General features: G+C 41.5%; 2 protein-coding genes across 3 annotated transcripts in view; one reads left to right on the forward strand and one right to left on the reverse strand.

Annotated features, from left to right (window-relative positions):
• Positions 1 to 219: 219 nt before the first annotated feature.
• On the forward strand, positions 220 to 15,242 carry MSH6 (mutS homolog 6). The gene is made up of 10 exons (XM_064446438.1): positions 220 to 576; positions 1,762 to 1,964; positions 4,716 to 4,903; positions 6,329 to 8,870; positions 10,215 to 10,480; positions 11,131 to 11,248; positions 13,454 to 13,543; positions 14,035 to 14,189; positions 14,392 to 14,591; positions 15,073 to 15,242. Exons 1-10 carry the CDS (start codon positions 302 to 304, stop codon positions 15,152 to 15,154), a joined length of 4,119 nt encoding a protein of 1,372 aa, XP_064302508.1. The 5' UTR covers positions 220 to 301; the 3' UTR covers positions 15,155 to 15,242.
• FBXO11 (F-box protein 11) overlaps positions 15,209 to 26,112 on the reverse strand; it is a 77,532-nt gene continuing 66,628 nt past the window's right edge. For both annotated transcript variants that reach the window (XM_064446441.1, XM_064446440.1), the window contains exons 12-23: positions 23,520 to 23,737; positions 23,116 to 23,201; positions 22,939 to 23,033; positions 21,743 to 21,865; positions 21,552 to 21,637; positions 21,110 to 21,186; positions 20,856 to 20,999; positions 19,825 to 19,935; positions 18,563 to 18,670; positions 17,117 to 17,225; positions 16,614 to 16,712; positions 15,209 to 16,540 (exon numbers count right to left, since the gene is read on the reverse strand). In XM_064446441.1, the coding sequence (XP_064302511.1) occupies positions 16,411 to 16,540; positions 16,614 to 16,712; positions 17,117 to 17,225; positions 18,563 to 18,670; positions 19,825 to 19,935; positions 20,856 to 20,999; positions 21,110 to 21,186; positions 21,552 to 21,637; positions 21,743 to 21,865; positions 22,939 to 23,033; positions 23,116 to 23,201; positions 23,520 to 23,737 (1,386 nt within the window). In that variant the 3' untranslated portion in view covers positions 15,209 to 16,410. The remainder of the gene's footprint in view (positions 16,541 to 16,613; positions 16,713 to 17,116; positions 17,226 to 18,562; positions 18,671 to 19,824; positions 19,936 to 20,855; positions 21,000 to 21,109; positions 21,187 to 21,551; positions 21,638 to 21,742; positions 21,866 to 22,938; positions 23,034 to 23,115; positions 23,202 to 23,519; positions 23,738 to 26,112) is intronic.

Below are 26,112 nucleotides of genomic sequence, written 5' to 3' on the forward strand. Positions count from 1 at the left end.
CCCTCGGGCGCGGCAGGCCGGGGCGTGCCCTGAGGCGCCCCTGCCAGCGGCGGGGGGAGGGAAGGCGGGGCGGACCGCGGCAGGTAGCGCCTGAGGAGCGCCCCGGGGGCCAGGGCTCAGAGGGCGGGCCGAGGTTCCGGCTGCCGGGGCGGGCCGGGACCACCCCCATACCCTCACAGCGCTTCCCGCCCGCGGCCGACGGTAGCGCGCGCGCCGGGGAGGCGGAGCCGGGGTTGGCCACGCCCGGTGGCGGGGTGTTTGGCGCGGGTTTGGCGCGAGCTGGCGGTTTCCCGCCGTGGCCATGTCCCGCCAGAGCACCCTCCTCAGCTTCTTCCCTAAGGCTTCCCCCGTGCCGCCGAGCCGGGCGGCTGCGCCCGCACCGGCACCCGCCCCCACCCCTCCGCAGGCCGGCGCGGGGACCCGCCGCCGCTCTTCGGGGGAGCAGAATGGCCGCCAGGCCTCCACCAGCCCCGCCGGCGCGGCGAGCGGTGGCGCGGCACCGGGCAGAGCTGCGGCCCGGCGCAGGGAGGCAGGGGAGAAGGGCGGAGGGGGCGGTGCGGCCGCCAAGGCCCCCAGGTAACCGGTGGTGGGCAGCGGGGGGACAGGAGGCGGCGGGAGCGCGGCCTGCGGAGGGGGGGCGGGAGCGGCAGCGCGCGCGGATCGTTGCAGGAGGGGGGCGGGGCGGCCCCTGCCGCCGGTGGCGGGTGGAGCGGGACTCCCCGGGGCGCGGGGGCGACGTTCCCCCCCCCCCGCATCCGCCGTTGTCGATGTCCCCTGGGCCCGCCGGGGCCTTCCCGGCCTGCGTGGGTGCGCGTGCAAGCGCGTGCGTGCAGGCCCGGGCTGGCGGCCCCTGGCACGGAGGAGGTGTCGCCAACAGCGGCGTGCGGTGATGGAGGCCGGCGGCCTCCTCCTCACCCCCCGAGCCGCGGGGCGGGGTAACGCCGGCCTCTGCAGAGAGGGGGATCCTGTTTCTGCTTTTTCCTGTTTTGGAACGCATTTTTTTCACTCGTGTCTCAGCTTCATTTCTGTTCTGTATCGCGACGGCTGGTGTTCCAGGCGTCAGCTAACGGAATGTCGCTGATTGTTGGGCTACACCCTACAGGCTGTGCAGCCGCAGCCCTCGGGGGTGGAGTGTGGCAGTGGCTGGGTTGAAATCTCGGGGGAGGAGGAGGGAGTAGATAAAAGCTGCATCAGGTGCTTTGCAGTGGAGGCAGAGCTTTTATTTTGTTATTTATTTGTTTTGCTGTAGCTTGAGGGCTTTTTGAAATCTTACTCGTGTCCTTTAGGAACCCTGTTGAGAATTGGTCTCTGCAGGAAAACTTGTCTTGCATATGTAGGTTGACAATTCATAATACCTAGTCTGCAATCTTTTAGTTAATGTGTGGTTGCACCCAGTTACTCTCCCTCCCTCCCTCCCTTAATAAGAGTCTGGTTACACGTGGCTTTGGGTGGCCCTGCTTGAGCAGGGGAGTTGGAAGGGACCTCCGGAGGTCATATTGTCCGACCTTAGCCAGTCTTCTGCAGCTGTAAAGCTCTGTCTCTGTGGGGACCCAGTAGAACTCGGAGGAGCAAATCCAAGAAATCATTTAAGAGAAGTATTGGTGGTGGTATAGAAGGACTGTATAATCCAGGTTGTACCACCCACGAGCCTTCCAAGACCTTCAGAGGGCAAGCTGCTCAGAAGCACTCTGCAGTTACATTTATGAAGAGAGCTGGTTTAAATGTTTGTGTTCCTTAATTACACATCTGTTGCCTTTGCAGTGTTTCCTGTGAGTATTCGCCTGGTGACTTGGTCTGGGCCAAGATGGAAGGTTATCCTTGGTGGCCGTGTCTCATATACAACCATCCAACTGAAAGAACCATAGTCAGAGGAAAAGGGAAATCCACTCGTGTCCACGTACAGTTTTTTGATGACAGCCCTACGAGGGGCTGGGTCAGTATTAAATATCTGAGGCCATACAAAGGTAAGAACAATAAATAAAACTTTCTGAAATGGAAATATGCCGCTTGTCTTGGAAAAATAGGCATGGAGTATAGGGTACGGTATTCTCCATAGAGAAAGAGCCGCAAAACCAAGACTAGTATTGAGTGGGAAAGCATGTTTTGTACTTTGTAAGTTAGAGAGCAAGTTTTTGAGGGTTATGGGTTGCTTGTGGTTATACAGCTCTTTAAACATATAACGCTAAGCCCTCTCGTTTATAAGATTAAAACACAAACTTAAGGCTTGCTTATATTTTAAGTTTTTTCCTTTATTTCTCCCATCGATATAAAAAAGATAAATCTACTGTTTCAGTTTTTAGCCTTGAAATCCTTAAAATATTAGGAATGTCAAGCCCAGTTTTTTAACGTCTATTTGGGAACTGCAGTTTGTCCAGAATCAAAAGACTAGGCATAGGATGTCAGGTGACTCAAATTAATTCTACTGTGGTGTTATTTCTTTTAAGCGGTGCAATACAGCTTTGTTAATAAAATACATAACCTGAGAATTCAGAGCATTTGTTAGGGTAGTGGTGCTTGTAGTTACAGGGCACAGATGGTGTTCGTAGCTTGAAGAAAAGACTTGGCTAACTAATGAAAATCAAATGTAATCAAGAATTAAAACAATATTTGGCGTAATGAATCTCACCTTGATCTGATCTTAATTATGATCTGTTCTCCCCTTGTTTTATCATTTTACTGTTGCTGAAAACTGTAAATCGTTGGCTGTAAGCTGTCATCTGTAAATCACATTGCTGAGAACTGTCTTGTTGTTAGTCAAACAAATACTTTGGGTGTAATACAGTATTTTTGATAGACCGTAGGATTTGCTTATGGTGCCAGTGAAATTTAAACAGTTTCTTCCTTTTTACAAGTCAGAGTTCCATCTCATGTGATCTTGTAGTCATTGTTTTTTGGCTTGTTTATACTTAAAGTTAGTGCACTTAAGCCATAGTTAGTTTTGAATTAAAGTGGTAGTGTTATTACCATAAGGGTTAGCGTAATTTAAGGCAAGTGAATTGGTCCATGGTTTATATGTAGCTTTCATGAGGGTATTTTAAAAGAATCAAAAATATTTTAACAGCTTGCAGTTGCGCTTGGAAGCAAATACAGGTAAGGAGAATTTGTTTACCGAAATAAAATTGCAGAAAAATAAGAAGTGTTCAAAAGGCTTAAGCGCAGAAACACTCGTCTGTCTACAAGAAATGTGGTTAATGCAGAACAGAGTAAAAATACTTAAAATGCTTTGCTTTAAAATTCAAACAAAAAGCATCTTTGTGTACAAAGTAAGAGTGTTGGAGCCTTTGGGTAGGAAAATGGAGATGTTTCTTATGTTGTATTATTGTTTGTAACTGAATAAATACAGCCAGCGCAGGGCTGGACTTCTAGCAGCTGGGCATGCAAGAAGTGAAGTTACGTACAAGGTGGTTAAGTGCATATGCAGGTGTTGCACACTTGAGTACGCAGTTAAATTATATGATGAGATTTTTCTCCTGCCATTGTTAAATTGTCAATGTTAAATGCAGAATATTTTTGGGTTGTCTCACTGCATTTGCAAACCTAAAATGGAGATCTGGGTTGTTAATGTGTTGCATTTGTGCTGTAGAAGCAGCTACTTGTAACTGCATGCTTTGCTACTGCAAGCTCAAAGAAATGAATGCCAGAAAAAATTCTGTTTGGCTTTTTTCTGAGATAGTTGGCCTCCTACAAGTCAGCTGCCTTTTGTCTACCATTGACGTAGGGCTGCAGTCTCAGTTAATTTCAGCCTATGAAGGGATTCACAAGAGCGGGTGTAAGGAGCTGTTCAGACAGATCCTACTGTCATATGCAGCCAGCTAAACATAGAAGAGGACAAAAGGAATCGCCCTTCCCCGTCTATAGCGTACTTTTATGTCCCCTCCTTTCTCCAGGTGGAATATGTAATGTTTTATATACACCTTTTATTTCCTGAGCATGGCATTAAGATGAATCTCAGAGTCTTTGGGGACCCTTTCTAGAAATCAGTTTGTAGATTGGTTGGCTTTGGTTTTGTGTTTACATACAGCTAGTGGAAGGAGGAACTGTGGTGCTCAAAGGGTATGAAAGAGGATGAGGGAATGGTGCAGTTATTAATAGTAGGCTTTGCTTGATACCCTGCAGTGTCAGGGTGAATTGCCAGCATGATTGATGATCAGCTAATCTGGTTAGTGGGTTGGTGTTGGGCCTGGATGCCATGCTGCACTCACAGGAGCAGTTTGAACAGCCAGCAGATCTTTAGCCAAAAGGCTTATGTCATAGGTGACTGATGCCTGTAACCTGAAGATAACTTTATGGTTGAACTTGCCTGTCATGGCTAAAATAGCCGTGTGGTCTCAGTCAGGTGTGCTGCAATGCTGGTATGAAGTGCTGCTTTGCAGTAGTAACTATAGTTAGGATGAGGGTGTTTAGAGCTTAGCTTTAGAAGTATTCAGATTTGGGGATGAGTTACAGAAATAGTAGCAATTCTGCAAGTGTTCATGCACTAGGTAGGCATTTCATTTGTGACTGTTTAGACTTTCTCTAGGGGTAGTTTATCAGGCTGAATGAATGATGGGTTGCTATTTTAAGATGTGGTGGGAATGACTGGTAACACCACAGAATGTTAGATAATTATACTAGTTGTCTGAATACATTTAAAAGTGAAGTATGAACACTAACTAAAGCACTGGCTAAATGCTAGACTAACTTCAGTTTCTGACAAACTATTTGTGGTTTTACAGGTTCATCAGATGGGGAGACGCTGAAGGGAGGTATGTTCTATAGTACAAAGCCTGAAATAAAAAGAGCAATGGTGCTAGCGGACGATGCAATGAGTAAAGATAAAACTAAGCGGCTTGAACTGGCAGTATGCAGTGAACCTTCAGACACGGAGGAGGAGGAGGAGGAGGAGGAGGAGGAGGGAATGGAGGTAAAATTTTTCTTACTTGCTGTCATTTTCAGAAATAGTGCTAGAACTTAGAAGCTGTCTCTCGGAACTAAGCATGGAATAACCTGCAATTCTCTGGTACAGTAATAGCAGCTTATCCGCTCTTCAGTCGTGCATGCGTGTGTATCCATATGTCTTTTTTTGTACTACTTCTGTGTTGTCCGGTCATATGCTGGTCTCTCACCTTTTCTAGTTGGAAAGACAAGTCTAATATCTCTTTGGTGTTCTGTATGGTAAGGACTGACCTCAAAAGTTACTTAACTTCTCTAACTCTCTTCATCAGTCACTCCTTAGGTAACCCGGGTGACCTACTTTCTTACTTAGAAATTACTTTTTTTATGGTGCCTCTTTATATCTTCTCTGTCTGCTATTCATATTCCAAGTTCCCTAAAGCTTGATCTGAAGCTTTAATTTGTCATAATATAGACATTTCTTAACTTTTTGAGTATTCATCTTCAGGCATATTAAATAGGATTTTTGGAGCCTGCCCTCATCTTGTACAGTTAACACCAGTTTGTTGGTGGGGTAACTAAAAAGAGATCTTTTATGGTATTATATTCACATTGGATTGTGAATGATTCAAATATTATTTCAGTACCACCATATGCATTGGAATAGATTTCTTTGGAAAGGAATGGTATGAGGAAACTGTCAATGGGATAGCAGTTTTCCTTACCTCCTCTGTCAGCAGCGTGGTCCATCTATTCTTTCTCCAGTGTGACATTGCCCCGAGGGACAGGTGCCACATGTGCATGGCAACAGTGCAGTGGGCACTAGCACTTTGTCACTAGGTACTCATTACAGTCCCTCCACTGCTGTTTTTCTCCAGCACTGGCACTGGAGTCCTTAAAGTTTCAGGTTGCTAAGCCAAATAATGGAGTTTCTTTTCTTTCTCCTAGAAATGCACCATCATCTTGAAGGTTACTATAATGTAGTATGTTTGTAGGTGGAAATAGGTAGTTTAAAAAAAAGAACAAACCAACCCAATAATGGGCAAAACTCACATAGGCTAGCACTGAAAGTGTGCAAAACCCAATCACGCTTCTAACATAGGTCAGTGGGAAAAATTACAGAGTTAGCTTACGGAGGGGTTTGTCCTTTGTGCTGTATTTGATATGCCATACACCTTTTGTCCAGTTTAAATGTTTTTGTTCATCAGCATCACTTATGCAAAGTAATGAACGAAGCTGTAACGAGGAGTAATTATGCCACTGGCTGGTAGCAGTTTCTTATTGAGGAAAAAACTCAATTCTGTGAAGGTAAACAGAATTGGTTGTGGCTCTGCTTGCTTGAAATATCATAGCTACTGCATTATTGCATGTTTTTGCACCTCTTTTTGCAGCACTAGCACTTCTTTACTTGGTAGCCAGAATTTTTTATAGGTAAAGTAATGTATTTTTCCAGCAGATGAGTGAAAGTGCATCAGGCAACAGTGATGACTGCAATAGTGAGGAGGATGTGAAGAGTAATAAGCGAGTAATGAGCAGGGAGAGTGCCATAAAAGCCAAAAGAAGAAGAGTGTTGGATTCTGACAGCGATCATGATGGCTCTGACGTAGAGTTCAAGCCTGATGTGAAAGAAGTGGCAAGCAGCGAGGAAGCTAGTAGTGGGGTGGATGAAAATGAATCCACTGACACAGAGACAGACACAGAGAGTGTTGCAGAAAGTCCCATAAAAGTCCCTTCTAAACGTAAGAGAAGAGCGATGAACAAGCCTGCTAAAAGGAGTAGCTTAGGAAATGGACGTTCTGAAACGCCCAAAAGAGCAGTAACAGTTTCTTTAGAGGCCAAGTCTAAGCTGACATCGTTTGCAGCACCTGAAAGTTTTGAATCTCAAGCAAATGCTTGCAGTGGAGGCATTGGTGGCTTCACAACATGGGAGCATGAAAAGCTTGATTGGCTGCAGGAAGGGAAAAAGAAAGACGCGCATAGGAAGCGGCAGAGCGACCCTGATTATGACCCATGTACTCTGTATGTACCTGAGGACTATCTGAACAAGTGTACGCCAGGAATGCGGAGGTGGTGGCAGCTGAAAAGCCAAAACTTTGATGCTGTGATTTTCTACAAAGTCGGAAAATTCTATGAGTTGTATCATATGGATGCAGTCACTGGTGTAAATGAGCTGGGCCTGATCTTCATGAAGGGTACTTGGGCCCATTCAGGTTTTCCAGAAACTGCATTTGGCAGATTCTCTGATGTTCTAGTGCAGAAAGGCTACAAGGTGGCCCGTGTTGAGCAAACAGAAACTCCCGAAATGATGGAAACGCGCTACAAGTCAATGGCCCGCCCAACAAAATTTGATAAGGTTGTACGCCGAGAAATATGCAGAATCATCACCAAAGGAACTCAGACTTACAGCGTTCTGGACTGTGATCCCTCTGAGAACCATAACAAATACCTTCTGTGTGTTAAGGAAAAAGAAGATTCCTCCGGACAACGTGTTTATGGGGTCTGCTTTGTTGACACGTCGGTGGGCAAGTTCTATGTAGGCCAGTTCTCAGATGACCGACACTGTTCGAGGTTTAGGACTTTAGTAGCGCATTACACCCCGGTGCAGGTCCTGTATGAGAAGGGGAACCTGTCTGTGGACACACAGAAGATACTGAAGGGCTCACTTGTTTCTTGCATTCAAGAAGGACTGATCTCTGGTTCCCAGTTCTGGAATGCATCTAAAACACTAAAAGTCCTTCTTGAAGGAGAATATTTCAAGGAGAAACAGAACTCTGAAAATGGATGTTCTCTGCCCTCTGTAATCAAATCTCTGACTTCAGAGAGTGACTCGCTGGGATTAACTCCTGGTGAGAACAGTGAATTAGCTTTGTCAGCTCTTGGGGGATGTGTCTTCTATCTCAAAAAATGTCTGATTGATCAGGAGCTGTTATCGCTGGCAAAGTTCGAGGAGTATGTCCCTGTGGATATTGATACTGCAAGAACTACAAGTCCAAGTAATTTCTTTGCGAAAACCGACCAGCGGATGGTGCTGGATGGAGTCACCCTGATGAACTTGGAAGTCCTGCAAAACAGAACCAATGGAACCACAGAAGGTACTCTGTTGGAAAGGATTGATTCTTGTTGTACGCCGTTTGGGAAGCGACTCCTGAAACAGTGGCTCTGCGCTCCGCTTTGTAATCCTAAATCCATCAATGATCGTTTAGATGCTGTTGAGGACCTTCTGGCAGTGCCGGATAAAATGTCTGAAGTTAGTGAGCACCTGAAGAAACTTCCGGACCTTGAAAGGCTGCTCAGCAAAATTCACAGCATTGGATCACCACTCAAAAGTCAGAACCATCCTGACAGCAGGGCCATCTTTTATGAAGAAATCAAATACAGCAAAAAAAAAATTGCTGACTTTCTGTCTGCACTGGAGGGGTTTAAAGTAATGACTGAAATTGTCAATGTCATGGAAGAAATTGCCAGTGACTTCAAATCTAAAGTCCTTAAGCAGCTAGTTACCCGCAAAGCCAAAAATCCAGATGGTCGCTTCCCAGACTTGAGTGCGGAGCTTAAAAGATGGGATACCGCTTTTGATCATAACCAGGCTCGAAAGACAGGAGTGATTACTCCGAAGGTGGGCTTTGACCCCGATTATGATAAAGCACTACAGGATATTAAAGCTGTTGAGGAAGATCTTCACAAGTACCTAGATAAGCAGCGGAAACTGCTTGGATTCAAATCCGTGCTGTACTGGGGGGCAGGCAAAAACCGATACCAAATGGAAATACCAGAAAGTGCAATATCACGGAATTTGCCTGAGGAATACGAGTTGAAGTCAACCAGGAAGGGATATAAGCGTTACTGGACTAAGGAGATTGAGAAGATGCTGGCTGCAATGCTTAATGCTGAAGAGCGCAGAGATGCAGCACTAAAAGACTGTATGAGGCGCTTGTTTTACAACTTCGATAAAAATAGCAAAGACTGGCAGACAGCTGTGGAATGCATTGCTGTGTTAGGTAAGAGTTTTTTTTTTTTTGTTCTGACCTATAGTAAAAATACCCTTGTATAGTAAATGATGAAGTTGGATCTGGATAAGCAAAAAAGGCTTGTTGCCAGCTCTTAATTTGTAGTTTAAAAACTCTGATTGTGATAATAGCATTGATAATTAACAGTGATCACCTGTTTCCTTCCTGTCAGTAAGTGGCAGAACAGCTGGCTGGGTCTTGATGTTTGCAAGCTCTTTCAGCGAAGCCTGGCAGGTGTCTCACTGCGTCTAGGATTCTTGTGTATGGATTAGTAGCTGCTTATGAAATGAAGGCAGCGATGCAGATGGAGATGTAAAAATCTAACCTGCTAGTCTTTCCATTTCAGCAGGCTGCTTTCTCAGCAGCCTTTAAAAACAAAACAGCAGTCATTGTCATTGCTGTGAAGAAGGTAGTCTAGTAGGAAGAATTCCCCAAGTCTTCCTTAAATTTCTGGGGTAGAAGTCTCCTGTATTCCCTTCTCGGGACTGACATACTCTTGTACTGTGAATTTTCCGCTAGCATGAGGCACTCTGGGATGTCTTTGTTCCAGGGAAAAATGAAAGCACTCTCTGAATGTCACTGGGGCAGAAAAGAGAGGACAGGCGGGCAGCGAGTGTGGTCTAGGAACAGATTCTCTGAGTGGGCTGGGAGAGCTGGGAAGCAGTCCCGTTAGCTACAGCACAGTACCAGGGCAAGTCCTGACTTCGTTTTCACTAGAGAGGGAGACAGCTTTCAGGCTCAGCTGTAATATGTATACATAAAGTCTATAAAATCCCATAACATGGCCTCATTTTGTAGGTAATCAGATTGTAGAACCTTAGAGCTAGGCTAATTGAGGGGGTTTGTGCTGTTCCTTTCTGCTAGGCCAACAGAATTTTAATATTTATATGAATTCATTCTGGCAACTTTGAAGCAGTACTGTGATTCTTAACATTAAGTAATTCACTGCCACAGGAGCAGATTTTCTCTTTGCTTATCTTGTTCCAAATTAAAAACCAATGCAAGAAAACAGTATTTTATACATGTACATTAAAAAAATAGCTTTTGGAGTGAAATGATGCGGATTTTAAAGACTTTTAAACTAAAAACTGGAGGGGAGGATTTTTAATCTGGTACTCATAGAAATCTGGAAGGAGTGAGGAAAGACGACATGAATATCCCCACCTTTTACTTATTCTTCTGGAGTAATTCTTGGGGTGCTTTCCTTAATAGGAAAATGGAATGGAAATAGAAAATTGTGTTTACAAAGATATTATTCAATGAGTAAATGCATTCCAGTGAATGAATAAAGAAAGGTGAAAATGCGACTTACTGGAATTTCTCTCAATCTTATAGATGTCTTGATGTCCCTTGCTAACTACAGTCAAGATGGTGATGGACCACTGTGCCGACCTGTAATTCTACTGCCTGTGGATAGTGCTCCTCCCTTCCTGGAACTTAAAAATTCACGCCATCCATGCATTACAAAAACTTTCTTTGGGGATGATTTTATTCCAAATGACATCGTGATAGGCAGCAAAGATGAAGACAGCAGTAGTGAAGCTTCCTGTGTGTTAGTAACTGGCCCAAATATGGGTGGCAAATCTACGCTCATGAGACAGGTGATTGACTCTCTGCATAGGATCGAACGTTCCAGAGTACCTCTGTGTTTTGCGGACAGAAATTTATGTGACTTTATGTGACTGTTCATAAATGTCAAAGTAGGCCCCAGCAGTGGTCATCAGGGTGTGCAGCACAGTACAACAGTTTGACTAGAAAGGCAAAATATAATCTGATAGAAGATACCCAAGTTTAGTTAGTAGATTTTCTACTTCCACTTACCTTTAGTGAGGAATGAAGTGTTATTTATCTTAGGAGAGATGGTTGGGGAAAAAGTGAGGTAAAAAAGAGTATCTTTTATCTTTTTCAAGTGGCCTCATCCAGGACTTGGCATCATCTGGCAAAAGATGCTTCTGCAGGTTGAACAAGATGAAAATAGAGATCAGCAGCAACTGGGAAAGCAACAGGGAGTTTGCTTTCTAAATGCTGCTTGCTGTGATAACTTGTGTTTTGAAGGCTTTCAGACTAGTTTAGTCCTACTTGAGATTATGATGCTGCAGCCTGGAGCTGTTAAAACAGTAGGATACTTTATGTGCTCTAGTTTGTTTGGGGTTTTTTTGAGGAAATACAGTGTCATTCCCTTGTTCTCTGTGTGGAACTGAAGCTCCAAGCACACAGTAAAAACTGAAATGTTTTAATGTTTGTTCTGCAGGCTGGCCTCCTGGTTATAATGGCTCAACTGGGATGCTATGTACCTGCTGAAGCCTGCAGGCTTACGCCAATTGACAGAGTATTTACAAGACTTGGTGCCTCGGACAGAATCATGTCAGGTGAGTTTCTGAAATCCAGCTGTCCAAAGTGCTGTTGTCACGGAGCGAGTTTCTTTTCTTGCTTTGAGTGGCAAGTTGGAAAGAGAGAGTCTGTTGATATTGCAGGGAGAGCTGGGCAACTAATTTTGTGTGTCTCATTGTTTAGAGGAGAAACAGGATTGTAGTTATGTTTGATTTGTTTGATATACTTGTCCTCCATTATTTTTGACAACACATAGGACCACTTTTTAATGAATTTTAATATTAAAAGCCTGCCTTCCAGCTGGATGCAAGTCTGAGGACAATCCTTTTGGGTATTGTGCAGTTGATTGTGTTCTGCTTACATAGGTATCTTTTAAGTGTTCTGGAATGGGACGGCGGTGTTGAGGTAGTTGTTGTAGAGGAGTTGCTTTTGTACCTTCTCACAAGGACCAGAGGTCCCTAGTTTCAATCAGAATGCCTGCCTTATGTCTGAAATCAGATTTCTTCAGATGATGAAGAGGGAGGCAGGCTTCCTTCTGGGAAGCAGTAGTTGACAATTCTCAGAGTTTTTTGTTTCTTCCATGGAGGGGAAGGCAGAATTGGAGGACAATACAACAACTGGAATGGCACAGTCTGCCTGTGGTGGTAGGCAGGGTGTCACTGGCCTAGAAGAACAAAGTATTTTTTGTGGTAATAAGGGTAGTATCAAAACTCATTTAAGGAGGGCGCAGATTTTCTGTGATCTTTGTGCTGAAAAATGTGGGTCAGTGAATATGAAAGGAGTTAAGCATACTGAACTTGTTGCACATAAGGAATTTGGAAATGAATCATTCTGAGTTCTTAATTAAAAAAAATATTTACACTTGCCCAAATCAAGGCAGCTAGAGAATTTCGTTAAGGCTTTCTTTGCCCAGCTATTTTCCATTGTGTTTAATTTCAGTACAAAAAGAAATCTTAAGATTGGAACAGTACTTAAGTGCTTATAATAGAAACAAAAACTGCCTTTTCTAGACCACCCCTCTCTATTGCAGAAAAAATGCAGCATTTTCAGCTTTTTTTCCTATCAACTGGGAGCTATTCTTTTCTCTTCCAAACATGTGCACAAATATTTTAACATTTGACATCATGAGCCTGGATGCTGCACAGCAGAACTAGCTTTAAAAAATCTGTTCTTGAAGCATTAGTTTCCACACTGTATAGAAGTGAAAGCACAGCGGAAGTTTTTCCACGGCAGTCATTTTATAATGGATGTCAACAGGACTTTTATGAAGTAACTGTTTAGCAATGTAGCTTTTAAATTGCCTATGTAATTTTAGGGGTTTATTTTCTAAAGTGAATAAATGGTTATTACTAAAGATTGTTAAAAACACATTCAATCTTGGCGATTTCTTTAAATAAATGCAGAAAAGCAGGGTTGTTGGACACTGCTTAATGTTGAAAAACTTAGGTTAGAGCACAGCAGTGCTTGTGCAGCATGAGTACAGGATGTAAATGCTTGTCTGCTCTGGGATTACATTAATTGCTGCTGCATGTAATTCTTTGGAATGAACCTGACTAGTAAATCTGGACTTTATACATGTGGATTTATCATGTGCAGGGGTCTGAATAGTTACGCGTGTGCTTCTGCCTGTGATCTGCTAAAAACCAATTTCAGGCCTAAATTTAAGGCCTCATATTATCTGGGTTGCCGGAACTCCTCTAAGATGTTCAGTCCTATTTCTTCTGTTGTACTTCACTCAAGTAGAGTATAGCCTTAATTATCTGAGTAATTCATAACCTTATGACATCAGCAACCAAACTAACTCCTCTAGTCTCACTGTTTCTGAAGATTTTCTGCTTGCTTTTTCACACTGAAAAGCCACACACCTTAGGCCTGCCTCGTGCATTTAAAAGCAAGAAGGGGCAAGAGATTCTCCCCATCTTGTATCCTTTTTGCCCCTCTTTTTTGTCCAGCTGGTATATCTGACCAGCGCTATTAAAAGTAGACAGATAAGGTGGCCTAAATCTTTTTACTCAGTTTTACTTGTGTCTGTACTCTGAAGGAACCAAAAACCTGCTTTTTCTGGCAAATGGAGGCCCACTGTTTTCATGCTGGGGGGGGAAAAAAAGCTTTTTGCTTTTGTTCATTGTCAGTTTACTGTCAAGTTTCATTCTAGCTTGACCAAGGCTCTAGGGAGGATTAAATGGGGGGTTTAGTTGTGGTTTTCAGATCTTTGACTACTTCATGGTGCATTTCTTTTAAAGGTGAAAGTACATTCTTCGTTGAACTGAGTGAGACTTCTAGCATTCTCCAGCATGCAACACAGCATTCCCTTGTTCTTGTGGATGAACTGGGTAATCACTCTATTTTGTAATAGATGGAAATTAAATCTAAGATTAAAGACTAGCTCTAAGGCTGTTGAGCTGCATAATGGCAACCAGGGGCAGTTTTATCGTAATGTTCCTAATGCTTAAACTGGTAAGTATCTATGTGATTTTTCTCTAAAACATGTATTTCTTAAGCGCCTGGGGAACTAATACGCCACCTCCCACCCTAGTCGTTACTAGCCTATTTCTAGTTGAGTTTTCCCTGCTTTCCTTTGCATAATTATTTGCAGCAAACCTTGAGCAAGCCTCAAGAGGGCACAAATGTGTCTATCTGTGGTGCAGAAGAATGTGTGATTATTACAGGACAGATGCTCAGGTCACTTCACTGATGCTGGTGGCTCTCGCTACTTGCTGCTGTTTGTCAATACGCCACACAGTAAGAAGGGCGAAAAACAAACATGTTGATGCGTGGCAAACAATGCATTGCATTTGTCTTTGTTTTTCCATTTCTTTTCCAGGCAGAGGCACAGCTACTTTTGATGGAACAGCTATAGCGAGTGCAGTTGTGAAAGAACTTGCAGAGAAAATCAGGTGTCGGACTCTGTTCTCCACACACTACCATTCGCTGGTAGAGGATTACTCTGACAACGCGGCTGTGCGGCTTGGCCACATGGTACGTGTCAGTGTAAGGCACAGGTGGTGCGCACTGCAGTACAGGATTTTTGCCTAGTGGCTGGCAGCTCTCCTGCTGTGTGTGCTGTTCTGTGCTCTTCCACCCAGGGTCACAGAGGCATCCTGAGAAAAAGATGTGATGTTTCATGCATTTATTAGTCTGTAAGTACTACATACACTGCCTTGTAACTTGCTCTTTCTAGGCATGCATGGTGGAAAACGAGAGTGAAGATCCAAGCCAGGAAAGAATTACTTTCCTGTATAAGTTCATTGAAGGAGCATGTCCAAAGAGCTATGGCTTCAATGCAGCAAGACTTGCTAATATTCCAGAGGAAGTTATTCAGAAGGGGCACAGAAAAGCAAGAGAGTTTGAAAAAACAACCACTGCACTGAGAATATTTAGGTAAGGCCTTGGTTCTCCCTTTTTAAGTTACACATTGCTCAGTAGGCCTCCATTTTGAAGTTTGGGCAGTGGCTTTTGCTCAGTGTCTCACAGTTGAGGGGGAAGTTAGCAACAAAAATAGTTTTATCAAATGTACTTCACAGGCAGTGAGGGAGGGAAGTACTAAAGCCTGATGATGAGATGGCAAATAGGATGAGTAATGCGGTATTTTAAGCCTTGGGTCACTGTGCTAGTGCCTAGGGCTAAGAGCTTAATCGGCAGAGGTGCTGGGTGGACTGTGGGATCCATGAATAAGCCCAGTGCTGAGGGGTCCTGGGGGGACACCAGGGGCTGCTACAGCAGTACTGGAGCCCCCTACAGCTGCCTCTGCATCAAGCAGTGATGGCATCTGTGTCTTCAAAAGCTGTACAGGTAGCAGGGAGCCGAGGCTCTGCCCCTCTGTGTCCGTGTTCAGTAAAGCTGATGTCATGATTTCCCTTAGGTACCTGTGCATGGTGGTGGATGGTGCAACACGTGATGCGAATGCTGTTTCAAAACTTACTGCTATGATCAATCATCTTTAAGAACACAAGTGTTTTTGTATTGGAGGGGTCTCAAGAAGGTGGTATCAGACAACATTATGATCTAATAAACTTTATTTTTTAAAAATGACCATTTTTCCATTGTCTTTCCTAGGAAATTAAACCCTTTAATTCTTACCTACCCTCTACATAATGGTTATTGAGTACTCCACAATATATTAAGTCTAGATGTTATGGTACATGCATACACTTTCAGGCTGTTGATTACCCACTGTCACCAATACACATAAATGGAAAAAAGCTATGAAACTGTATAGGGCTGTATATATACTTGTCTCAGCTTCATTAGAGCAGGAAATTGCTGTGATTTCCAGCAGGTTATGTAAGTAATGTCCAGACTGTTCAAAAAAAACTATGAACAGAGTAAAGTACAAGACTGTTTTGAGGAGACTTTCTACTGTGTACTTTAAAACATAGTAAAATTTCATTCACAAAACTTAGTTACACGGGTACTTTGTTTTATAGTGCATTATAGTCTAGGAAGTCTCATTAAAACACTCGCTGTTTTTGTTAGGGTGGTTTGAGTACAGACTATTGCTGGGGCAGGGAAGGAGATTATTCTAACTTCAGAGGACACCAGAAAAATTGCTGGATATAATTTAAGATTAGTGTTTTCTCTTTCATAGAAAGAACGTACATACTGGGACATGAGTACAGTTACAGCAAGTCTAGGTGTGCTAACAAAACAGGACACATTCAAGTACAATAAGATTTTTTTGCTTGAAATTAGAAACAAACTACATGAGATTAAAGCATTAAAATCATATTTCTCAATCTGAATAAATGTTAAAAAATCAAAAGAAATGCAGAAGTGCTAGCTCACATTTTTTACCATGTTACAAAAGCAATTGGTACCCATGTCCATAAAGGCAGCAACAAAGAATGCTGCTTGTCTACAGAATAGTACTACTGCAAATTGGACTGCGTTTCAATGCTACTTGTAAAAACACCAGCTTTCAGAAGTTGGTATCTGTACAAAATTGCAGCTTATTTTTCTTCACTTCTGTCCCTTCAAAGTCTTTGTTTACACAGTAATGCTTAAACGCCCAGTTCTGTTATCCTGAGTCAACATATTGCCACTTTCTTTTTTGGTAGGTTGAGCTCCATAGTGTCAACACCTCACACATCCGCTTTAATACAGTCTCTTTCTGCAGAAATGGGCAAGTATAACTTCCTCCAAAAAAAAAGTTTTAACAGTTATGATATTCAAATGGCAGGACTTTCTTTCTGAAAGGAATTCAGTTGTGCTGCAATGTATTAGATTCTATAGGTGGAGCAGAGTCATATAGTGTATCTGTATCGTGTGTAGGCTCTCCAGCAAGCGTACAGGGGTTAGACAGTGTTCCAGCACCACAGTCACAGAAAAACCTAGGAAGAAAGACAGCTCTTTAGTTTCTACTTGTGTTGTCAAAATTGCTCAACTTACTTTCTTGAAACATACCTATCATGTCTAATGAATTCTACGTCATGTCCTTGATGGCACTTCTTAATGCAGTTCACACATATGGCATTACGGTCTGTGGTGTTACAGGTGTGACATCTGAAGCAAAACACAGCAGTTTAGGCATGAATCAAAACCCGATGATCTGAGTAAAGTGCTCGGGGGGGCATAGGGATAGAACAACACTAAAGAGAGGATGTGCACAGGACTGTAAAACTTGAGAATTTTACACAAACTTGGGTTTCATGCCATACTTTTGGTCATTTGTTTTGAAAAAGCAGTTCTGCCATGTAATCCCTTAGGCTCACATTCACAACAATGCATTTTCCTCAAGCTCACAGTAAATACAAGACAATGGGAACTTGTTTAATCCTCTTGCAGTTAAGGAAGGGCACACATTTGTGCGTTAACAGACATGGGAAAACTGTTTCAGGAATCTTGCTAGAACGGAAATCATGCCCATTTGAAAACCTTACTGTAGGTGACAGAAAAGAACCTGTTACCTGTAGAAGTCATGCATCGGATAGCTGGTGTAACTTGATATCTTATATAAACACTGGCCTCTACTGACAGCTTTTTCTATGGCATCTTGATTGTTCATGATTTTGTTATCTATTGCGGGGGAAAAAAAAAAATAACAACCAAGAGCTACACACATCTGGATCAATGATTTTTTTTTTTTCTTGAGATGCTAAAGCAAAGCTTCCTCCCCCCCTCCCCATTAGGAACAGTTAGTTCTACACCTGCATTTTAGTTTTGGCATTTAAGCATAACAAATCCTCAATGCCAGATTACAAGGCTGATGCCCAGACAGTGCAGTGCACTTCTCAGACCAGGAAGACTGTTCCTCTTGGCACATGTTGTATAAAATACCTGAGCAGCCTTCATTTAAATACTCCTTGTGAACTGGTTTGTGAATAAACGGTTAGAGAAACAAACCTTCCTATCAGGCTTAAGTTTTCTGTTGAGAAGTCTGAAACCAAAATGTGTGAAAGCCTTCTGCCTACCATGACGACTTCTACACATCCCTTAGAAAGCAGAAGAGCATGGCTCTTCCCCCAGGGGAGTTTAAGGCACTTTCCAACCCAACGGAAGTGGGAATTAGGCCTGACCACCTCCAGCATTTAAAAGGTGTGTCCAAGGCATAGTGAATTTGATAATCCTCTCCGTTATTCAGCTACTAGATCTTCTGTCAAGTCCCAAAGCACATCTGAAACTAGTTTTGTCTGCTCCCCCAATACCATTACAGCACTGACTGACTCAGTCAGTAAGCCCAGGAGCTGCGAAGCAGGGAAGCAGAGCTTCAGTTTTAAGCGGTGTAAAGAATATACAGGAAAAGGCGTAACAAGTACAGCCAAGCAGGTACAAATTCTGCAAACTGAACCTCTTCTAGAATAATCTCCTGGAGCTGTCCGGCATTTAATCAATCACTCCAACCTGCGCCAAGAGGATCTTGTCTCATGCGTGCTTCCCCACTATACATGGGAATTTTATGTATGTAATCTGTTCCTGTTTTCTGGAAAAAGTGACATGGGACTGTGAACAGTCACGCTTTTAGATCCTAAAAGCCAAGTGAGGCATGATTCTTAACTGGGCACTTTTTTCCAGACATGTGACAAAAGACTTTCCATTATACTAACTTAGAATTAGAATTTAAGATGGGCCAAAGACCAGTAACCAGTTCAGAAACAACTGTGGGACAGAAGAGCTAACAACAGAGTTTTAATATGGCAGGAAAACCTTAAGTTACCTTTGAAAGTGTCTGGCTGTCTAAAAATCTAAGATAGATCAGCTTGGCTCATTACCTTCAGCTGAAACTCTTAGTTACAACTCAGCTTAAGGTGGTACCAAATCTGAGCCAAAAATGGAAAATATGGCAAAACAAACCCCAAACCCAGCACCAAATAAAAAAAATGCAAAGTGAACAACCAACGAGGGCTCAGGCTCACCTTTCATTGTGACATTGACACCAGATGCTAGAAATAAACCTCCAAAGCGGTTGTTGAAAATCTGATTGCCTTCTAATGTCGCAGTTGCATGATTTGTTATTTCAATACCTTTATTGCGTCAGGGGAACAAAGAAGAGAAAAGAAAGTGGGGAAGTTAAATCCTTAGTGACTGTACATTTGTACCTCTCTCATGATCTATAGTTCGTCCGTTTTTTTTAAACCATCATAAACTCTGGGGTAAAAGGAAAATGACATAGCTAGAAATGGCACTGTAACTTGCTATAAAACTGGGCTTCAAATACTTCTGTTGAATCGTTTCAGAGAGCTACAGCTGGCATGCATGGTTTCTAGTAGTAACAATACACTACTAGTTTATCAGAGAGTAAAAACGGTACTATGATCATAAATTTCCATATATTTTTGCGTGCTTAAAGCTGTCATCTTCACGTATATTTGAAAGTTCTTGTGCACATACCTTACCCTTTTTAAAATATCTTTTAAAAAGAGTTCTCAACAGAGGCACCTAAAATTCATTTCTTTAAATCTTAGCTTTTATCAGTAACCCATGTCTTCCAAGTCATTTGTCCAGGACTGCTCTTGACAGCAACCTATCCTTCCCCCCCACCACACTGAAACAACACCTTTAGAGGCTCTTCTCAGAAAACTTGGTTCTTCTGAAAGAAAGATGGGAGAAAACTCAAGAATGCAATTTTAGTTGCAATGGAATGGAATGCAAGATGTATGGAACTGTGATCATTAAACAGCAAACTGCACAAAAATCACTATTAAACGTTTTCATCCCTTTTGGAGTAAGAAATGCTCATCTTAATTTTTCAAGTTTGGGGAGTGAGAAAGTTGAACTTGAGATGCAATTCAAGTCTCTAAGATGTGTGTTTGCTTTGTTTACTAGGTATTAAAGCAGTGATAAGAGATTCCAACCAGCATCCAGCAGATCAACTATAAATACGTCCTAGACAACTTTATCAATTACTTCTAAAAGCAAATAATTAAAAAGTATTTTACAGAAAAATGAGAAGGCAGAATATGCGTTGTTTCTCAACACGCTAGTAATTGCAGAGACTGCTGTAAAGACATTCTGGCTACAATTCTGAATTCTCAAATGGTATCTAGAATACACTGAAGGATATCCCTATCTCTGTTAAAACGTCTAAATGCTGTGGGGTAAAGAAACTCAGAGTTAGCTTTGTGAAGAGCTTACTCTAAGCTCTAACACTGCAAAATCCGATTTCAACAACACAAACCTGCAGCAAATCCATCAAATATTCGATTTTTCCTTAGCACAGGGTGGCTATTGGTGCTGATCAGAACGCCAGCTTGAGCATTCCTGAAGATATCATTCTCTTCCAGAAGACCTATGACAAACCAACAAACACGACATTTGAGCTTGTTAGCATTTCCCTACCTGTAACCACTCTGAAACATTTTCAGAAGATTTCATGTATCATCATCCTGCTAATTAATTCCTTTCATTTGCAGAATACCCACCAACAGCACTGAAGTTAGTGATACAAGTTTAAAGTAATTCTCACTGTATAATCGTGTATGTGTATTTTTTCAGTATTCAGAATAGAATTTGGGATCACATGCACCGTTACAGAAAACTCAGTTTTACTTTTGAGGAAACACTAAGTCTTTTCACTTTCCACATTTTTCTTCAATTTTTCTAACATTTTTCTGGTTTTGTCTTCTAAAACGAGCAGCCTGCCAAAGCAAAGCTTAACTTGCATTTTTGTTATTGCAGGACAGGATTACTTTAAAATGCTTAACTTAAACTCACTTACAACAAGTGATGATCTACAAAATATTAGAAGCTGATATCAGGCATGCAACAGTCAGGGGATTTCAGAGGAGGACCACTTCTAAGTTTACAAGTATACAAAAGATCTGTCGTCTTTTCCCCTAAACCTTTGACACTGGCAGAGCCTGAACTGTTCAGCGCATGATTTTGGCTACATTACTAGAATTCAATACTATCTTTCAGTCAAATGGGAAAGCTCACAAAGGCAGATGGGATAAAAGGACTGTCCTAAGCAGCAATCTAACAGTAGTCTTGGTTGAGACTAATTACCTCTCTGCCTCCCACAGATTTCAGTATTACTGAGGTAATTAAGGCTAAAAAAGCATTCAGTGTATGTTTGATACAACTATTTTATTACTTCAGAAGACAAGAGCTACATTTCTAAATAGCAGTTTAAAAAGGACACTGCTTAATCCAAAATGAAACTCTTACTGGCATATACTGAATATTCTGGTTAAGGGAAAAAAACCCTACCTCTTCCTCCATTAAATATACAGATGCCCCCATCTCTTCCATCATGGATTTTGTTTCTTCTTAGTGTAGGATTACTGTCTGTTTTAATCCATACACCAGCCATCGCATTATCAAAAATTTCATTGTCTTCTATAAATCCAAGCCCTATAATTGAAAGAAGGGTGGAAAAAAAATAAAATCAGAAAGGATAATAAATGCAAAGAGATTATATTGCAGAACAAACAATTCTGGATAAACACGAGAAACAAACCTACCAGAATTATAGACAAGAATACCACCATTCTGACCACCCCAGATCTTGTTGCGTCTAATTTTGGGGTTGCTTCCAGTTCTAGAGAGAACCATAAGCAAAAAAGTCATTTAAAACCGTTTACTGTCTCCCAAGGCTAAATGTTGCAAATGCCTCTACAGAAATGCCCTGTAGATCTCACTGCTTAAAAATCTTACTAAAATACGGTTATTTCCAAACATGCAAACATATTTTAGCTTTACAGTCTTCAAGGGCCACACATTCTAGTCAATATCCAGGCAGTATTAGTAATTACTTTCTTTTAAGTTAAAGCCGAGGATATTCAGACATATTAGATTTCAAAAGAAGTTATTTTTAGAAACAAAGTGACAAGAATAGTCAAAAAGACACAAGAGAGCACAAAACAAGCTACATCTGTTTTGACATAAAATCAGAATACATGTTACCTTATCTGAACCCCTGAGTACATGTGATTATAGATGTCATTGTCTTCTAACACACCATGTCCATTGTCATAAAAATAAACTCCAACCTAACACATTGAGAATAAAAAGATTAGTTCCAAAATAATGAAGTATAAAACCACAGAAGAATTTTCTTCTCTATGGCTGCCTTGTAACCACAGAGCAAAACTCACCTGTTTCCCACTGTGTATTCTGTTTCTCCTCAAGACTGGAGTGCTCCCTGTTGTCACCCAGACTCCAGCCAAAGTATTGCTGTAAACTTCGTTTTCCTCAATCACACCTTGTCCTTTTTCATGCTAAATACAAGACAATTTAAGAGTTGAGAAAACCTGCAAACTGCCAGTACTGTTTTTCTGGCTGTACCCATCCCTCCCCGGCATGGTTTCTTTACTGTAACAAAGTAATTATTTTCTATTTGAATACATATTTTTACTTAAAAAAATTTTTTTGAAGAACAGTACCTCATTATTTTGAATGTTTACCATGAAACGAAGAACACTCTGCATGTAAATCATAATATTTCAAGGCTCTGCAGTAGTATTTGCAGATGTCCAATAGCTGTTGAAGGACGAGGTACCTCCCTGGTGCCATGCAATCAGATGAAAGCTGTGGCACCTGGCACTTAAACCTACACCCAGCAATGTCCACCCAACAGACCAAAAAAATGGCATGGCTCTTAAGGTAACTATCTTTACCATGTGTTTGTTCTTCAAAGTAAATCAATAGTATCCTTGGTCAGGGTAAGCTGTTCTCGTTAGATTTACAGAATGAACAGATGAAGCTGCATGCTTGCAGCATTAGCTGAACCTTAGGTAACTTTTGGCAGAAAGATACAGAAATATTTCTCAAAATCTGATATTGCTTAAGGGAACCTGACAGCTCTTTCAGTTCAATTAGCAGAGCCCTGGCACACGCTGGAAATTGCACTTTATTCCTCATTTTTACAATACACGACCGTACAGCAATTGCAATGTATATCATCCTGAAGGCAGAAAAAAATTATTTTCTGAGGTTAGCAGTAAACACATTAAACTCCAAAAAAGCTGAACAGATTTCTAATTTTTTAAAATAATGACAAACTGCTGTGAAAATGAAGCCTTTAAAAAGCTTTTAACCAAGAAATGGTGAAATTCTGTCATCTATCCCATTTTAAGTTTTTTTACTCTGTAATAAAAATAATTTAGTGACATTCATAAGAGCCTTCATCTTGTAAATATCTGCACCAGCTTCAGTCTATCACAACTAACCTAGTTTATAACTTATATTCAGTCATTTTAAGTACAATCAAACATTTTACATAGAGTACCCTTTTCCAAGGTTTATATGATCAGCAAACAAGTTTGTATGTCTGTTTGTAGGTAATACTTACCACATAAATTCCACCGTGTTGACCATCATGAATCTTGTTGTGTCGAACTATGGGACAGCTGTTTGTTCGAATCTGTATTCCTGCTAATGCATTACCTGTTAACAAAAATGTTATTTAATACAACTTAACATACTCATTCTTCTCAGAATTCAAGATGCAATAAGCAAATTAGCTTACCATAAATGTCATTTCCTTCAATAAGGCCTCTTCCATCGCCAAAGATGTAAACACCACCTTGATTCCCATTAAAAATTGCATTGCCCCTAAGAAAGAAAAATATTCACATTATGAAATCATAATAATACACTGTGAAATACTATACATGTATGTAGTGTCTAGGACTGTACAACATTCACATTTAAAACAGAGAATTTATGTTCTCTGTTGCTTTGAGAAATACATACTTCCAAGTATACAGGCAAATTAAAAATGCAGTTCAACCAAACACAGCCAGCAATTTCGTTTTTACACATACAGGAGCATTTATAGATCATTATAAATAAATGAAATAAAATTGCACCTTCCCATCCCCATCAAATCTCCTTTTCCAAGTAGTGAAGTATCAATGAGGAAAACAATACCTTATTGTTGGGTCGCTGTTTGAGGTAATCCAAACACCTGCAAAATTGTTTGCATAGATTTTGTTCTCTATGAATTGTCCTCTTCCTTTTTCATGAACATAGATTCCTCCAGTCTGGCCATGATGGATTTCACATCGAACTACTGTAGGATTGGCATACGCTTTCACTTCAAAACCTGCTATCCTGTTTCTATGTATGTTGCAGCTTTCAAAATAACCCTTAAGACACAAAACATGCAGTTTCCTGTAAAAGTCCATTTTAAAATGAAGGCTATCCCCTCCCCTCCCTCCCAAATACAATCCTCATTTAAAAGGGAACAGTACCAAAATTGACAATATATAAGTACATATGCAGCTAATTAAAACAGCTACTGCCACTATATATTTTTTTTCCCCCAAAGTAAAATACTGTTTCAAAGACACTGTGTTTGCATTGCTATTTATTACTTGCCACGGAATACCAAGAAAAAACGGCAACTCTGGATATAGCACCTCAAAGAAGACTGAGTATCGGGTTTCCTTAGCAGCTCCCAAGGATCAGACTCCTTTCAAAGGCCATAAAGCCCACAGGTCCAATATAAAAAGGACAGTGCTATGGAGAAGACCACTTGTTTTCAGATCCAGAACCATACATATTTGGTAAGAATACAGTTTATTTATGAAGAAGTATCCTAAATTTCTTTGAAATAACTGGTCAGAATACATACATATGGATGTGGGAAATGAGTAATTTTTCCAGGGCTGGATTGGTCTCAGCAGCCAACCAGTAAACATATTTCCCCCTCCCCTTTTTTAAATGGTGTACACTTCCATTTCAACACTGTAATAGTAGAAGTAGGCCTACAACAAAACTGTATTTAAACACATGCTTTATAAACAGCATAGCTGGGGAGAGAGGGGGGGAAGGGGAAGACATTCCACAAAGCCATCCCAGGCATGCTCCTTCTGCTATGCCAACAAGCACTTGTGTAGCAGCACGATGAACTAATCTGTCTGAAAATTCATCTGGCAAATGGTTGTTTTCTGCCCAATGATTTCTCTTACCCAGACTATCTCCAGCGGGCAGCTGCAGAGGACAAGACTAAAACCAGAGTACATAACATTCAGAGCAGTACCCAGCTGCTGACGACCAACCAAAACGGCAATGTCCCTTACATCCAAGAATGCATGGTTGAAAGACAATGTGAACCAATCTTAGTTCTTTTCTCCTAGATGTCTGTGTCTGTGCTCTGCAAAGCCACCTATAGTATAAACAATCTATATTCCAGCTATAGTTTTAGCAGTATCAGTCATCATCACGCAAAAGATTACCTGTTTAATGAACTAATAACACGTATATAGATAAAACCTCTGACCCAAAAGGAAAGGGGCCTGACTTTCACTGACCTTTGTCACCCTCATAGGCACCTCGTCCAAATACTGTTTTTCCTGTAGCCACTTAAGTTAGTTACTCAGTCTCGCTAATTGTGAGACTTGTTCTACTTGTGAGCTACAAAAATCACAATTCCTCCTACCGCTGAGTGTAACTGGATCCCGTGTTTGTACTCACGTGACCTACTGCCAGGAACACCTCAGTCTTGGAGTTTCTACTACCTACCACACGGAAATTACTCAGGTTACTGGCAACCTAAGTAGAGAACACTCTGTTTCACTGTCGTATTACTTATGTGCTGTGAATTGCTAAGGGACTTCAAACATATTTTGATTACAAAAATCAGAAATTCATACAGTTCAACAAGAAAATCAAAACAGCATGCACTTCTCCCTGCTTTGAGGATTGCAGCCAGGAAAGGCACTGCATTGATTAACCATTCTCCAAAAAAGTACTATCAGTGTGCACAGCTTGGCCCCCCAGGCCCCTCTGGGTGACAAAGTCGTCAAATGGGAAAAGCCTACTCTATGTAAATATTCTGAATACTGTTTTTCAAGGACTTATGATTAGATTTCTTCAGAGTGAGTCAAGGTTTTTTCAGAGTTCTCAAGGAAGCTACACACTAACGGGAATCTAAAGTTCTACTTTCTCAAAAGAAGTAGGGCTGCTGATTCAGAAGAAACTGAGAATTTGCTGTAAGCCTCAAATAAGTGCTCCTCAAAAGGGAGAGAAGAAAAAAAACACCCCACAACTGTATCTCAGATTCCTTTGTAAGACTGACTGCTGGGTCAGAAAGTCAAGGCTTTCTGCTAGGTAAGATCCTATATCATTCAATATTCATAAAGAGAAACTGCATTAAAAAGTCCAGTCCACCTCAAGCAGAGTCAGCTTAAGCTGAACTGGTGACTTGGAGCTGATGCAGTTTAAAGCCAGTGTATTTCTGTGCTTGAGCCTTTGTGCATAATTATTAAACTGAATTCAGTTAAGCCAATAGAATTGCTGTTCTTCAGAAATGTGCTCTTCCACAGTCCTGAGCGACCACCTTATTCCCAGACTGCCCATTTCCAATGCCGTTCTGTTGAAAACAACAACACTTTTGGCCCAAAATTCACCTCCTAGGGAGAAGGGTTAAACTTAACTCAGTCTTTAAGATGCCCCCAGGCAACCCCTGGTATCTTTTCCAGCCACCACAGCCACTCCCCTTCAAAAGGTGTTGTGCCTT

This window comes from Phalacrocorax carbo, chromosome 3 (genome assembly GCF_963921805.1).
Source record: "Phalacrocorax carbo chromosome 3, bPhaCar2.1, whole genome shotgun sequence".
Lineage (NCBI taxonomy): Eukaryota > Metazoa > Chordata > Aves > Suliformes > Phalacrocoracidae > Phalacrocorax > Phalacrocorax carbo.